The sequence below is a fragment of the Rhineura floridana genome, chromosome 15 (assembly GCF_030035675.1).
Source record: "Rhineura floridana isolate rRhiFlo1 chromosome 15, rRhiFlo1.hap2, whole genome shotgun sequence".
NCBI classification, from domain to species: Eukaryota; Metazoa; Chordata; class Lepidosauria; order Squamata; family Rhineuridae; genus Rhineura; species Rhineura floridana.
In genome coordinates this window covers 27700567-27716058 of record NC_084494.1, presented here as the reverse complement: position 1 = coordinate 27716058, position 15492 = coordinate 27700567, and the positions used below count along the sequence as shown (strand labels likewise).

General features: G+C 46.6%; 2 protein-coding genes across 3 annotated transcripts in view; one reads left to right on the top strand and one right to left on the bottom strand.

The window, feature by feature from the left end:
* The window catches only part of USF2 (upstream transcription factor 2, c-fos interacting), a 29771-nt gene extending 28952 nt beyond the window's left edge, over positions 1-819 (bottom strand). Inside the window, exon 1 of one of the 2 annotated variants that reach the window (XM_061596977.1) lies at positions 32-819. In XM_061596977.1, the coding sequence (XP_061452961.1) occupies positions 32-84 (53 nt within the window). In that variant the 5' untranslated portion in view covers positions 85-819. The remainder of the gene's footprint in view (positions 1-31) is intronic. The other variant, XM_061596978.1, reaches the window with a different exon arrangement.
* Positions 206-15492, top strand: part of LOC133370853 (uncharacterized) — a 65439-nt gene continuing 50152 nt past the window's right edge. The window contains exons 1-2 of the mRNA XM_061597730.1: positions 206-277; positions 1861-2025. Coding sequence (XP_061453714.1) covers positions 206-277; positions 1861-2025 — 237 coding nt within the window. The remainder of the gene's footprint in view (positions 278-1860; positions 2026-15492) is intronic.

Here is a 15492-nt window from a genome sequence, read left to right as displayed (position 1 = left end):
GGGGTGGGGGTTATGGAATCTTTCCCCTTACCTGGATGCAGCGGAGGCGGTGGCTGTGTCCAGGCCGGGATCCAGCATGTCCATGGGGGGAGAGGGGAAGGGGGGGAGAGGGAGGGGGGAAGGGAGAGGGGGGGAGAGGCCCCCGCAGCACCAGGGGGAAAGGGGTGGGAGAGGAGGAAGGGATGAAGTTTAAATCTCACGCCGGATGGAGGTAGAGGGGACGCGGAGGAGACACGGGAGCCGAGGCGCTGATCACGGGGACAAACACTCGGGTCATGTGAGGAGGAAAGCGAGCGAGCGATTCTCTCTCCCTCCCCTCCTTCCCCAGCTGGGAGCCCGGGACACGTGAGGGGGAAGAGACGGGAGAGCGTGGGAGCCGGAGGATGCGGACTGAAACCCGAGAAAGCCCCGCTGTTGCCGATCGAACGCCCGCGGCCTGCTTTGGAACGTCGGCGAGCAAGCAGCGGATGGAACGTTGCAACAATCCAGAGAGAGTGGAGGGGGAGGGGATAGAACGTTGCGACGATGCGGGGCGGGGGAAGAGGGAGGAGGTGGCGGCGGAGGAGGGGAGGAATGGAACGTTGCAAACAAGCGGCCGCGGCGGACGGAACGTTGCGGGCTTTGCTCGAACGCTGCGGCAGCCTGGGCGGGCGGGGGAGCGTTCTTTGTTGTTTTAGAACCTTGCAACAAGGGGAGGTGGGAGAGCGAGGGAATCTTGCAAGGACGGGGCTGCTGCGAGTCCCGACGAAGCGGGGGAAGAGATCTATCCGCGATCGAGTACTCAAGATTTCCCCCCCCCCGCGCCTCTTGTGGTCCCCATGGCGCATGCGTGTGTGCTAAAGGATATAGGCAGTAGGGGTGGGTGGGAAGAGATGACAGCTCAAACAGAAGAGGGAGCCCTCTGAATGCTCCTTGACAGGGTGGGGGGAGGATGGGAGGCTTGACCTAGCCTGTGAACCGTTTAGTCTGGTGCAATAAATTGAAGCTGCTCTTTTAAGACTGCAACCCTGAGCGCGCTTTGCTAGGAAGCAAGTGCCTTGGACGTCGGCGGAAGTTGAGAGTAAACAAGCAAAGGCCCCAGTTGTACGTTTCTGGCCTTTTTAGTTCCTTACCATGCTCAGCGGAGAATATTGGCCCCAGTCCTTCGGACCTTAACCTGGAAGCAAGGTTCATAGGGTCGCCATAAGTCGTAATCGACTTGAAGGCAGATAACAACAACATTGTGGATGCACTGGGCTGGATGGGACTGGCTCCTACCGTGAGAGACTCCCGACGCTAGATCCCAGGATCTGGGAATCAGCCGCGTTTAGGCTCAGAAAGCTGGCTTATCAGGGCTAAAGCTGTATCTTGACCTACTTTCCACACGATAATTCCATGTTACGTCGTGCACCGTCAACAAAACTGTTCTAAACGGGATGGGTGAGGGGAGGCTATCTATGGCCCTCTCCAGCTCCCACCATCCCTGCCCATTGGCCATGCTGGCTGGGGGTGATAGGAGTTGGGAGCCCCGCAGTATTTGGTGGGCCGTAGGTTCTCCATCCCTAACTTGCGGCCAGAAAGCTGCAGGCAGCTGATCCCCTTTCAGCGCACGTGTTTATGCCTGAGTTGGGTGAAGTGGCGCGCCACTTGCTCCTTGGCATGTTTAGGAGGTTGTCGGCCCCATGGCTTACAAGGAGCCGCCTTCTCAAGGAAACCTCTGGCGTGCGTAGGATTGCAGCCTTCATTGCAATAAGGCTCAGATAGGGGATCATTTAGTTTGACATCCAGTAAGCTTGATTTTGTTTTTCATTGGGTGAGTGGGACATAGTTTTCAAGGACTGCAAAACAACCAGCTAGAAAGGCTGTCTTGGGAGGTGATAGGCCAGAAGAGATCGCGTGATTAACGCTCATTCACCTATCGTGGCTTCTGGGGGCGGGTTTGTTCTCCGTTTGAGTATTAAGGAGGAGGGATTCAGTTTGCATGTTTTCAGATATGACGAGAGCAGATTTGTGACCTGGGTGGAGAGAGACTTTCTCAGTCCAAAAGTGAGTATCGCACCTGGGGAAAAAACTTATGAGACTGACCCTTCCTAACAGGAAGTTGACTGAGGGCTCTGCCCACCCCCATAATATTCTGTTTAGTTGTGGCAATCCCTGGTGTGAAAGCAAAACTTCATCCGTACTCTGGTGAGGCGTAACTCATAACGGAGGTTTCAGGGACTTGTTCTCTTTGATGTGGCATCTTATTTACTACATTTATATCCCGTCTATCCTCCAAGGAGCTCAAGGTGGCATACATGGGCCACCCCTTCAACTTATCCTCCCAACAACCCTGTGAGGTAGGGTAGGCTGAGAGGTACTGACTGGTTCAATGTCATGCAGTGAGCATCATGACTGAGCTGGGATTTGAACCAGGCTGTCTCCAGTCTAGTCAGATAACCACAGCACTGCACTGGCTGCAAGCTTAATTATCTACATCTGAGTTTTCTGAATACCAAACCAGTTGGGTGGAGATTCAGTAAAACTCACTTAGGCTGCAGTCCAATACATGTGTATTCAGAAGTAAGCTCCATTAGGTTCAGTGAGACATACTCCCAGGTAAGTGTGTATTGGATTGTAGCCCTAGGGTGTAACAGTCTTTACATTTCTGACTGCTGGATCTTTTATCATTAACAACAATGCAGTATAATAGTGTGCAAATTGTAACTGTTTGTATTTTATTTTATTGTGTGCTGTTTTGGCAACTTGGTTTATAAATATATCAATGAATAATGCAGGGGAACAGAAAGCTGCCTTATGTCTGGAGACACACTAGTTGCTTCAAAAACAGCCAGACCATTTCCTCTGTCTGCTCTTTGAAACAACTCTGCCCACGGCTGGACACATCTCCCTTGTCAGCTGCTCATTAGGACCTCCCACAGCAAAGTGTTGGGCCAATCCCTGTGTCTGCCTGAGCCTACAGCAAAGCCTTTTCATTGGATGCACCTGGTGTGGCAATGGGGTTGATGGCCAATTGGTTGGGAAGCCTGTGTGAAGCTGATTTCCAGGTAAAACACGCTGGAGCTGCAACTTCTGAGGTTTTGGAGTGAAAGGGGTGGAGTTTTACTAGCAGTGCATGTCCAGAAAATGGAGGTGGAGATGCACTGAAGCCAGCACAACCTCAAGTGTGTCTCTAAGATGAGCCATTGGTCCATCTGTCTCAGTACTGTTGACACCGGCTGGCTGCAGCTCTCTAGAACTTGGTTGTTCAACCTTGGGTCCCTAGATGTTCTTGGACTACAACTCCCATAATCCCCAGCCAGTTTAGCCACTGGTCAAGGGATCATGGGAGCTGTAGTTCAACAACTTACAGGGATCCACATTTGAAGAACACTGCTATAGGGTTTGTATGCCCTGGCCAACGGGCTTTCAGGTTTCAGAGATACCAAGGAGATGAATAAGCCAGATCCAGCAGGTTTACTCACAAGGAGAGTTTATTGAGTAACTTACAACACACAGGTGTATCCGATAAGGTAGAACAAACTGCATGGTCTTGCATGAACCTTTGTCAGACTGAACACCACCAAACTGAGCACCAAGCATGGGTTATATAGGATAATTGTTTACAAGCAGAGTGGTGAATGACTAATAGCTGCAAAGAACGAGGTCATGGCTTTCCCAGCCTAGCACTCCAGTGATGGAGGCTCTTTCCCAGGGTCATACAGCATAACAATAGCTGATAAGCACAGCCTCTAATTTCCTGGTGGGGAGTTAATTGCTCCAAGGTCTACACTATCTGGTTAACAAGGCACCTTCCCAGCATCCTTGGCAGGGCCTCAAACTGCTAGCTGCCTCAGATTAAGCACCAGGTGACTCTGAGCTCACATTGGTTGTCCCTTGACCCATCTTCAGCTAAATCCTAAACTCTAGAACTAAGGTGGGGGGGGAATGCAAGCCCCCTTTGCCTAAAGGCAGCTATGCTGCTGGTGAAGAGGCTGAGCATCTGCCCACGGGCCGCTACAGGGTTTCAGGCACTAGTTTTTTCCAGCCCTACCAACAGATGTCCATGATTGAACTTGCAACTTTCTGCATGCAAAACATGTATTTTATTGAGCTACTGCAGCCAATCCAAGACATTTGCAGCCCTGCTGGAGACAGGAATGTGGCAATCAATACTTCCTAGTGTTCATAGATGATATCTGTCCACTTGCATCCACCCTTGGCTATCCCTGCCATTCTTAATGTGTGGGATACCCTTTCTATTGAAACAGTCTGGCCAAAGCCACATGACATGTCTAAACCTGATAAACTAACCTTGCTAAAAAGATAAGGGTCTTAATAAGGAATCTGAATGAGTAACCAGTTTTCACAATTGTTTTGGAGAGGGGGGAAGCCACAGATTGGCCTGGTTCATCGTGGAGCAAGCATGCAGGCTCCAGGAGAGGAGATTGGAGCTGTTTGGCTCCTCCCCAGTCATTCTGCTGCTGTGCTAAGCCTAGTGACAGTTTACTGTGTCATCTGAAACTGGGCATGCGATCTAGCTCTTACAGATGAACTACAAGCTGTAAACCATAGGACAAACCTTGGTTACAGCTTGTGGCTAGTGGGGAGAGAGCTAAATCATGAACCCAAATTCAGATGACATGCAAAACCAATCCATGATGTAGTGGAGTGGAGCCACAGATTGACGGGAGAAGAGAAAAGCAGCTGCAGTCTTGCGTGGAGCGTGCATGCTAGTGCATTTGTGTTGAGCCATGGTTTGGCTTAGCCTGATGTGCAAACCAGGCCATTATCTAGTTTATATACACACACACATATATAGGCCCTGTTCACACATTACATTCAATGAGTGTACAGTCTGTATACCTGGGTACACAAGCAGTTGAGCTGTACACTCGTAGTTATTCACATGTAACTTTCAATGAGTATACAGTCTCCGTTATATACACATTTGCAGCCAGGAAAAGAAAATGGCTATTATTCATTACATGTCAAAAGGGTTTGGAGCAAGTTTAAAGCAGACTTGGAGGAATCTGTTTGTGGCACAATCCTGAAGAATAGCTGTGCTGCTCCATAGCAAGCAATAACAAGAGTCACATGATGACACACTGAACACTTAACAGACTTATTATAAATATTCTAATTATTGATAAATCACCTAGTATTTAAAGGAAATAATTGAATTTAGATGTTAAAGGTTGCAATCCTATATTCACTTTCACTTCAGGAGTAAGCCCCATTAAACTCAGTGGGACTTTATTTCTGAGTAGACATGGTTAGGATCACACCGTGACTTCAGATTCCTTCTCCCCACCCCCTTTAGTAGATTACTGGTACATCCTTCCACCTTCTCTCAAGATAGCAATTTTCACTTGTCTGAGCCCACAGGGGCCACACAAGCTCTGCTTCAGAGTCTTAGGGTCTCCCCCTCCGGATTTTCCCTCTTCATTACCTCTCCTCTGCTGCCCTTTCACCTCTTCCTACATTTCCCTGAAAGTGATGCTGCAATCCTGTCCCAACCCTATCTACCTGGGAGTAAGTCCCATTGAGCTTTGTGGGACTTACTTCTGAGTAAACATGGCTAGGATTGTACTGTGCCTGTGACCAGACATATAGACAAGCTCTCTCCCCTCCCTTTCTCTGCCCCCCCTAACTGTTTCTTCTATGAGGCTGGAATCCTAACCTTACCTGGGAGTAAGCCCCAATGAACTGAATGGGATTTACTTTAGAGTAGGCATGGTTAGGATTGCACTGTGAATGTAAGCCAAACTTTTTTTTTTTTTTTAATTTTAGACAGCCCATGCCTAACTCTAGCTTCTCTGACAGGGATCACTTTTTTAATGCAAACCTAACTCCACTAACTGAATAAGCCCCATTGAAGGAAGTGGTACTTGTAAATAGACATTTTTAAAATTACAGTGTGAGCCCTCAGAGCTATCCTCTCACTGGGATAGGTTTCTGCTTCCCTGCCTCCTTTTCCCTTCTCTCATGACAACAATTTTCACTTGCCTGAAACCACGAGAGGCTTGACCTCCATTCCTTGCTCTAGCTCAGCCTTTCCCAACCGGTGTGCCTCCAGATGTTGCTCGACCACAACTCCCATCAGCCTCAGCCATTGGCAATGTTGGCTGAGGCAGATGGGAGTTGTGGTCCAACAACATCTAGAGGCACACTGGTTGGGAAAGGCTGCTCTAGCTTCCCTGACAGTCTCTCACATTTTTAGGCACTCCTAACACCTTAAGAACATAAGAAGAGCCTGCTGGATCAGGCCAGTGGCCCATCTAGTCCAGCATCCTGTTCTCACAGTGGCCAACCAGGTGCCTGGGGGAAGCCCTGGGACTAGGCCCCACTGAACTCAATGGGACTTACTTCTGAGGAGACTTTTACAAAAATTGCAGTGTGAGTCCTCCAAAGCTTCCCCCCACCCATTTTTTGCCTCCTTCCTTCCCTCAAGCTCATTCATTGCCAGTACACGGAAGCTCTGCTTCAGGCTGGCCTTCTCTCTTTTTTGCCTTTTCCTCCATTTAAGCCTTATTCCTCTTTCCCACTCCACGGCTCCAGCAACTCAGATTTTCCTGAACTCATTTCTGATTGGTGGCAGCTACTGCTGCTAGAGGAACGCCTCAGGCTCTCCCCAGGGAGGAAAATGAATTGTTCATGATCAGCTCCACCTGGTCAGCATGCAGGGAGAATCAACACATGAACAAAATACCTCTTACTTCCGGGGACCGGTACACATGGTTATTTTTCAAAACACCATGTGTAGACTCTTTCTCAAGAGCAGCTGAACCCAGGTACAGGGGGCTTGTACCTGGGTACTGCGAATGCCCCTGTGGGTAATTTAAGGTGAGTGGTTAATCTGCATAACAACTGGCTATTGTGCTCATTCATCTGACTTCAAGGAGAATGTGCACATAATCTATGCATGAAGAGGGAAATGTGCACATGTCCAGGTCAATATACATCATCTCAGTCTTGGAAAATGTGCCTCTATCAACTGAATTTTGTGCATCCTCAGGTCATTATCCATAATCTTCAACAGGCAGGAGAGATGTGCATATCTCAATTGCATTTCGTATATTCTTCAGCCATCGTGTGTAATCCTCAACAGGGTTGGGAAAGTGCGTATCTTGGCTGAAGTTTGTACATTCTAGGGCAGTATGCATAATCTCCCCACAGACTTTAGGGAACCGCCTTATGCTCCATCTAGCTCAGTATTATCTATATCAGGGATTGGGAACTTCAGATCTGGGAGCCAAATGGAGCCCTCCGGGCCTCTCTACCCAGCCCTTGGCACTTTCCCCAGGCCGCTGGTTTGCATGCTCCTTGAGGGTGTTTTTCACCTGCGGCACGTGCAGGAAGGAAAAGGCATAGCTAGCCTAATTGAGTGGAGGGGTTTCAAACTCATGAAAGGTAAACCCACCCATCCTTGTGGACAGCAGGATCGTCTCAATCTAGATTGCAACCATGTTTAGGATGAGCATGAATGATTCTACATGAAGGGGAAAAAAACTACTATGAGCTACAAATGAGCCTAAGTAAATATGAGTAGAGTTGCACAGTGTAGATTTAAACAGCTGCAGATATATGCAGTAAGCTAGGCCAAGGTGCTTAACATTGGAACGTAGGAAGCTTTCTTCCAACAAAGTCAGACCACTAGTGCATCTATACACTTAGTGGCAGCTCACCAGGGTGATGCCTCCCAGTTCTGGCTGGAATGTGTCCTGGAACTCTGAAGGGCGGTAGCTCAGTGGTAGAGCATCTGCTTTGCATGCCGAAGGTCCCAGGTTTGATCCCCAGCATGTCCAGGTAATGTGAAATCTAGATTGGTTGCTCCACCCACTTTGGCCTCTGCCCCTGCCCACTGCTGGCATATGTCCTTCAGAAGGTTGTCCAGCAGGGAACAAACTTGGCTCATGGACTGAAAGAGATTCCCCTCCCAACCTATAGCTCATATTGTTAAAAGTGCCTTGCTCTGGCCGTTCAGTGTGGACCTACAGCTCGTCCCCAAGTGCAATTCATGACTGACAGTCTCACCACGCCACCTGCTCATTCTGGACTACTAAATTTTATTTCCCCTAATCTGCCTAAATCTGCTCATGTGACCACATTTTCTTGGTTTTGTAGTATGTGACGTTCAGGTTCACTATGAAAACGGCTGCAAAGTGATTTTTTTAAAAAAACAAATGTTTACATCAGGGATGGGGAACCTATTGGACTACAGCTCCCATCATCCCTGACTATTGGCCGTGCTGGTGTGGTTGATGGGAGTTGTCCAAAATGTCTGGGAGAGTATTAGGTTGGGGAAAGCTGCCCTATGTAGTGGCAACAATTGCGTCAAAAAAACATCCTTCCACCATTGTGTGCGGTCAGTGTTATCCAGTGGAGCTTGTCTTGGGTTGTAAAAGGGCTGTAACTTGCTTATTCCAAAGGGGCAAGCATCCTCGGAGGCCCACCGTGACCACTTTGCAAAACATTAGGAGGGACCAGATCAGTCACATCTGCTGTAACTTGATATCCACAGTACAAATCTAGAAGGGACGTCTGAACTCTTGGCTTCTCCAGTTTTGGTGCAGACATTTTAAGAGTGGTTGTTGCAGGACCAAAAATGATCCACTTCCCGCCCCCCCCCCCTGACACTTTGGATGTTTTTGTTTGTTTTAAACATATGTTAGTTGCCTTTCTACAAAGCCCTCAAGATGACATGTGACAACACACTAAAAATACTATAGAAATAAAACATAATTTTTTTTTACAAAAATGCACGAATGCGAGCTAGCACAACAATGAAATTATTAATAAGAGTCGGAGCTAATGAACAAACATAAATCAGCAGACACTTTAGTCTGTGAAAGGTTTGGAAAACAGGTTTGCCTTCACCCTCTGGTCAAACACAAATGGTGAAGTGAACCAGTGATCTTCTCTGGGAAGATTGTTCCATAATGTAGGTACCACCACTGAGAAGGTCCTGCACCGTTCATTGATGCAATGCACCTTCCTAAATGATGGCACACGGGCTAAGGTTTCATTCCCTAGGTCTGAGAACAGGGGAAGGAAGATGTGGGAGGGAATGCTCCCTAAAGCATGCTAGACCCAGGCTGCTTAGGGTTTCAAGGTCGTATAATAATGACTTTCTTGAATTGGGCCCAGAAGCTCAGTCGTAGCCTATGAAGCTGTGATAAAACAAGAATTAGACGTGCTTTTTGTGGCCCATCCTGGTTAACAACCTGGCCACCAAATTCTGGGATGGATCTGACAATTTCGGTTCTTTCAGTTTCTCATTTTTCCAATCTTAAATTCAGTTCTCCATGTTTCTGTTGCAATTTACTTTTTAAAAAAATCCTCATGAAAATGCTTCAGTATTTTAGTGCGACTTTCTCCTAACCCGTTTTTGTATGCAGTTTTGACTAATAAACACATTTTGCAAGCAATTTCTCTTACTAGAATTCATTCTTGCTTGCTATTTCCACTAATCTATGGATTTATGTGCAAACCCTTTCCCTAATACATGAATTTTTGTAAACACAGTTTGACTGGAGAACTGCACTGCAAAATTCAGATAAGTATGAATTTTAAAGGATGGCTGTCTTTCGGTTCTCATGTTGTGTGTATTTGATAGATTCAACTTTAAATGTGAACTGAAACAAATTTCTCCCTCATCCCTATCAGCTGCCCATCTTCAAGGGCAATCCCAACATAGAACACACTGCAGTAGTCCAACCTGCAGCTTCGTGTATAAGTTTGTTTGTTTGTTTGTTTACTTAGAAAGCAATAGTGGCCATTGGGCCATGTTTGCCCCATCCTAATGTAGCAATTAACCTAATACATAGATTGACTGATTGATTGATATCCTGCCCTTCCAGAAGGAGCCCAGGGAGGTATTGCTACAACAACAGAGCTCGTAGGAATGGAAAGACAGACTGGCTTTTATTAACTTCCTGGATATTGGGAGTCAGACTTAGACTGCAAGAGGGACATCTGTAGTGATGTGAAGAATTTAGCAGTGCAGTCTCTAGCCTTCATTAAATGTCGAGGGTACTAGTGTTCAGAAGAGTTGAGGTGGAGGTTCATTGCTATGGCTGTAATGGAAGAGTCACATAGGGCACTATTCACAGTCTTTTAAAAATATGTCCCACTTGTGGAGCACTGCTAATATCTAGAACAGGTGTGGGAAACCATTGGCCCTCTAGATGTTGATGAATTACAACTCCCATCATCCTTAGCCATTGGCCATGCTTGCTGGGGCTGATGTCAGTTGTAGGTCAGCAACATCTGGAGAGCATCACTTTGGCTGCCCCTGATCTGGAGCATCCAAGAGGACTAAAATGGCCCATGGTGGGTGGGGCTCATAAACTGAAGGTTGATTGGCTGCATCGGTGCTGAGCTTGGAATAGCCATAGGGGCAGGTTGGATGTTCCGGTGGCCTTTGCCGTCCTGCAGAATGAAGGGCAGCTCACCCGGAGCTGCAGTAGTGGCCACGCATGGCATGCTGGTGATGACCATGATGTCTGGCCGCAAGGGGGGACTAGTTTCTGGTGGTGTTGGCAGCCCAGGAGCACTGGTGAGAGATCCTTTGCTGGCATAGCTGAGAGCCAGCTGCTCCAGACATCTCTTCTTAAAGAAAGCCTGAGTGGTGGCATGCAGCGGTTGGAGAAGGTGAGGGACAGGCTGCCCTGGGTGCAAGAAGAAATCAAAGCCAGAGCAGTCAGTGGGATCGTAGGCCAGCTGCCGGGACGCTTCGCCCTCGCTGGGCCAGGCAAAAGGGAAGGGGAGGGTGAAATCCTCGGTGAGCACCCGGATTGCAAAGTCATCCTCTTTGCCAAACTCTTTGTAGGCCCTCTGGATGCTGTGAAAGTGGTCCTCCCATTTTTTCATGTCTCCGTCGTAGATGTCTGGAAAGGAGCCCGACAGGGTTTGGACCAGCCTTGGGGGTGAAGAGGCAGTTGCCATGGAGCCTGACAGGCTGTAGATGACTCCAGTAGGGGTGTTAGGGGAAGCTGTCTGGTTAAAGAGTGGGGGTGGCAGTGGTAGTGACGGCAGCGGTGGCAGAAGCAGGAAGTCTGGTGAGTTGTTCCCTCCCCCAGACTTGGCTCCACTTCCTGGAACAGAGAGGGATTTGCCCTGTTGCAGTGGGGCAGGAAGAGCCAGGCTCCCTTCGTCATCTGTGAGTGTACAAGCCAAAGATTAGGTTAGGACTGAGAAGCAACAAATCCACTCTCCAGCTCTCCAGGGACAAATTGTTCTGAGCCTCTAGCAAGCAGGATGCCTGCAAGACCACAGACACCCACCCCAGAGATCGCATGTGTGCTGTGATTTGGAAGAAGTAAGAAAGGGTATGAGAGATAGTTCTGTTTTTGCTGACTTCGTCCATACCTTCACCACAAATGAGAGAATACTCACACACACACACACACACACACACTCACACCCCTCTCCCCCAAGCCCTCTCCATGTACCACAACACTTGGTCAAGGGGAACACCATGATGACAAAAAAGAAAAGAAAAATATGTTTGGCTAGTAATCTAAGCCAACATTTGTGGACCTACGGGCAGATTTGCAATAGAGGAAAAGATCTGGGTGGATGTAAGAGACATCACTGCGAAGAACAGAACCTTTCCAGTAGTGGCACCTTATTCTACCCAAAAGTTCTTGCTCTCCCTCTCTTCCATTGAAATCCACTGACAGGCCACGTTTAAAGGTGAAGTAGATGAATGACAGGCTTTTTCTTCCTTTTTGGCTCCAGGTTAGCAAAGACTGGTCTACATCATCCCTCTATACTCCACATCAGCAACTAGTTCTACATAAAGATCACAGAGTGCTCAGCCAGGCTACCCTCTTCTTCAAAGTGCATCACCAAGAACTTCCATTTTGACTGCCACCACACCCTCCTCTGGGTCGTCAGCTAGGGTCAGCCGGCGCACTTCAGGGGTCTGGATTGGGTTGTGGGGGCCCCAGTTCCAAATCACGTCTCTGCGCCTTCTGTTTTGTCCTTCCTAGAGCCAGTTAGCCCCGTTCTTTTTCCTTTAGTCCCTGCAATATTCTACTAAGACCCATCACCTGGGGACTGAGCTGGGTTCTCCAAAGTCTCTGGTGCTAAAGAAGCCATTGTAACTCACGAGAAGTGTGTGCGGAAGGGGTGTGGTGGTGGGGAAACAATTGTTGACTATAGTCGCCTAGGAAGCGACAATGGCTCTGTGATGACATCACAACTGATTAATGGGGAGAAAGGGGGCAGCATAGTGATGCAAACAATCGGGGCTGAATGGAGGAAATGGCTCTTTGTTTTATTCCAGCAATGGGAAATCTTTTTTTTAAAAAAGAATAATAACCAAGCCCCGCAGATGCATGGAGGGTGGGTGAATAAATCAGGGGCCACACACAAGCATTAATTTTATTACATTATTTATAAAACATATTTGTAAACCACCAGCCCGTTCACAATGTCATGGTAGTGAACCACAGAAATCATAAGAGCATCATAAAATGATAGCATCATAAAATACAGAAGAAATGAGCAAAACTGCATCAAATTCATTATCTTACTTATTTAAAAGAATAGTGATGAATTGCATGATTGCAGCCTTCCCCAACCTGGAGTATGGGATTATAACTCCCATCATCCCTGTGGAAGTTGTAGTCCAAACCATCTGGAGGGCATCAGGTTGGGGGAAAGTTGTATTATAGGTTCTTAACCGTCTTACAAATACCATAAATAAATGTAAATAACGTAACATAATTACTAGGAGAATAAAAACCTAAGAAGAGCCTGCTGGATCAGGCCAGTGGTCCATCTAGTCCAGTATCCTGTTCTCACAGTGGCTGACCAGATGCCCATTATGGGAAGCCTGCAAGCAGGACCTGAGCGCAAGAGCATTTTCCCCTCCAGCGGTTTCCAGCAACGAGTATTCAGTAGCATACTTCCTCTGAAGATGGAGGCAGAGCATAGCCATCATGGCTAGTAGCCACTGACAGCCCTATCCTCCATGTATTTGACTAATCCTCTTTTAAAGCCATCCAAATGCTGGGATGTTGCTATCTCTGGTTACTCTGGCTGGGATCCACTAACTAAGGGGAATAATACACAGGGCTAATGCAATTAAAGATTTCCAACATTCTTTCCTGGAACAGGTAAAGAAGAGTCCCTAAAAATGCCACAGCCTGGATGAAATTAAGCAGGTGGTCTGCACCCAACCCCTGAGTTGAGGTTCCTCTTGTTGTAAGTCGCCTAGAGTGTCCCTAACCCGGACAGATAGGTGACTGAAAAATAAAATTTATTATTATTATTATTATTATTATTATTATTCCTCATTTCTGTTTCATTCCATCTAGGGCTTTGTTGTTGTTATATGCCTTCAAGTCGATTCCGACTTATGGCGACCCTATGAATCGGCAACCTCCAGTAGCATTTGTTATAAACCACCCTGTTCAGATCTTGTAAATTCAGGTCTGTGGCTTCCTGTATGGAATCAATCCAACTCTTGTTTGGCCTTCCTCTTTTTCTACTCCCTTCTTTCCTTTTCCCAGCATTATTGTCTTTTTTAATGAATCATGTCTTCTAATTATGTTTCCAAAGTATGATAACCTCAGTTTCATCATTTTAACTTTTAGTAATAGTTCTGGTTTAATTTGTTCTGACACCAAATTATTTGTCTTTTTTGCAGTCCATGGTATCTGCAAAGCTCTCCTCCAACACCACATTTCAAATGTGTTGGTTTTTCTCTTATCTGCTTTTTTCACTGTTCAACTTTCACATCCATACATAGAGATTGGGAATACTATGGTCTGAATGATCCTGACTTTAGTGTTCTTTGCATTTGAGGACCTTTTCTAGTTCTCTCATAGCTGCCCTTCCAAGTCCTAGCCTTCTTCTAGTTTCTTAACTATTGTCTCCATTTTGGTTAATGACTGTGCCAAGGTATTGATAATTCCTGACAAGTTCAATGTCCTCATTGTCAACTTTAACGTTACGTAAATCTTTTGTTGTCATTACTTTAGTCTTCTTGACGTTCAGCTGTAGTCCTGCTTTTGTGCTTTCCTCTTTAACTTTCAACAGCATTCGTTTCAAATCACTACTGGTTTCTGTATGGTATCGTCTGCATATCTTAAATTATTGATATTTCTCCCTCCAATTTTCACACCTCCTTCATCTTGGTCCAATCCTGCTTTCCGTAGGATATGTTCTGCATATAGATTAAATAAATAGGGTGATAAAATACACCCCTATCTCACACCCTTTCTGATGGGGAACCAGTCGGTTTCTCCATATTCTGTCTTTACAGTAGCCTCTTGTGCAGAGTATAAGTTGTACATCAGGACAATCAGATGCTGTGGCACCCCCATTTCTTTTAAAGCATTCCATAGTTTTTCACGATCTACACAATCAAAGGCTTTCCTTTAATCTATAAAGCACAGGATGATTTCCTTCTGAAATTCCTTGGTCCGTTCCATCATCCAACGTATGTTTGTGATATGATCTCTGATGCCTCTTCCCTTTCTAAATTTGGCTTGGACAATGGGCATTTCTTGCTCCATATATGGTAAGAGCCTTTGTTGTAGAATCTTGAGCATTACTTTACTTGCATGGAATATTAAGGCAATAGTTCAATAATTACTGCATTCCCTGGGATCCCCTTTCTTTGGAATTGGGATGTATATGGAGTGCTTCCATTGTTTTCTTTTCCATATTTGTTGACAATTTTTTGTCAAAATTTGGACAGATTCAGTCTTAGTAACTTGTAGCAACGCTGTTGGTATGCCATCTGTTCCTGGTGATTTGTTTCTTGGCTGGGGCTGATGGGACTTTAAGTCCAGCAACATCTAGAGGGTAGGGAACAGGATCCAGATGGTGGGCTGGATCTTGAGCCCTCCCCCATGGGTCACTTTGACAGGTGGGCAAGGCCGACCTCCCATCCACTGATGTTGCCATGATCTACACCTGAATAACAACTATTTTTGATGGACGTTGAGTAAATCTTTGACTGCCACCTTCTTCAGCCCCAAACATTTCACATGGGATCCAGCTTTAATTTATCGTATGCCATTTCTCTCACCTATTTTTTCTTCCTCTAAGAAAGAGGCCATAGCTCAGAGGCTGAGCATCTCCTTTGCATGCCAAAGATCCCAAGTTCAGTCTCTGGCATCTCCAGGCAGAGTTGGAAAAGACTCCTGCCTGAAACCCCAGGGAGTTGCTGCCAGTCAGAGTAGACAGTATTGAGCTAGATGGACCAATGGTCTGACTCAGGATCAGGTAGCTTCCTACGTTTCCTTCCTCATCATACAGCTGACTTTGGACACTGCACAAGCACGTAGCATGGCTGTTTTGGATCCCTTTACCATAAATGTTCATGGCTCTCTTTTTCTTGTTTGCATCCCGGGCACCCATCAGATTTTTATTTTTTTTTAATTGGGCAGACCAATGTTTTAGAAGAAGAGCTGGCAATTTCCCAATGTGTCCACTAGATGTCAGTCACAGACCTATATTTTGCCTCTGCTTCAAGGGTCATGAAACTTGGAAATGGACTGCCTTCAAGTG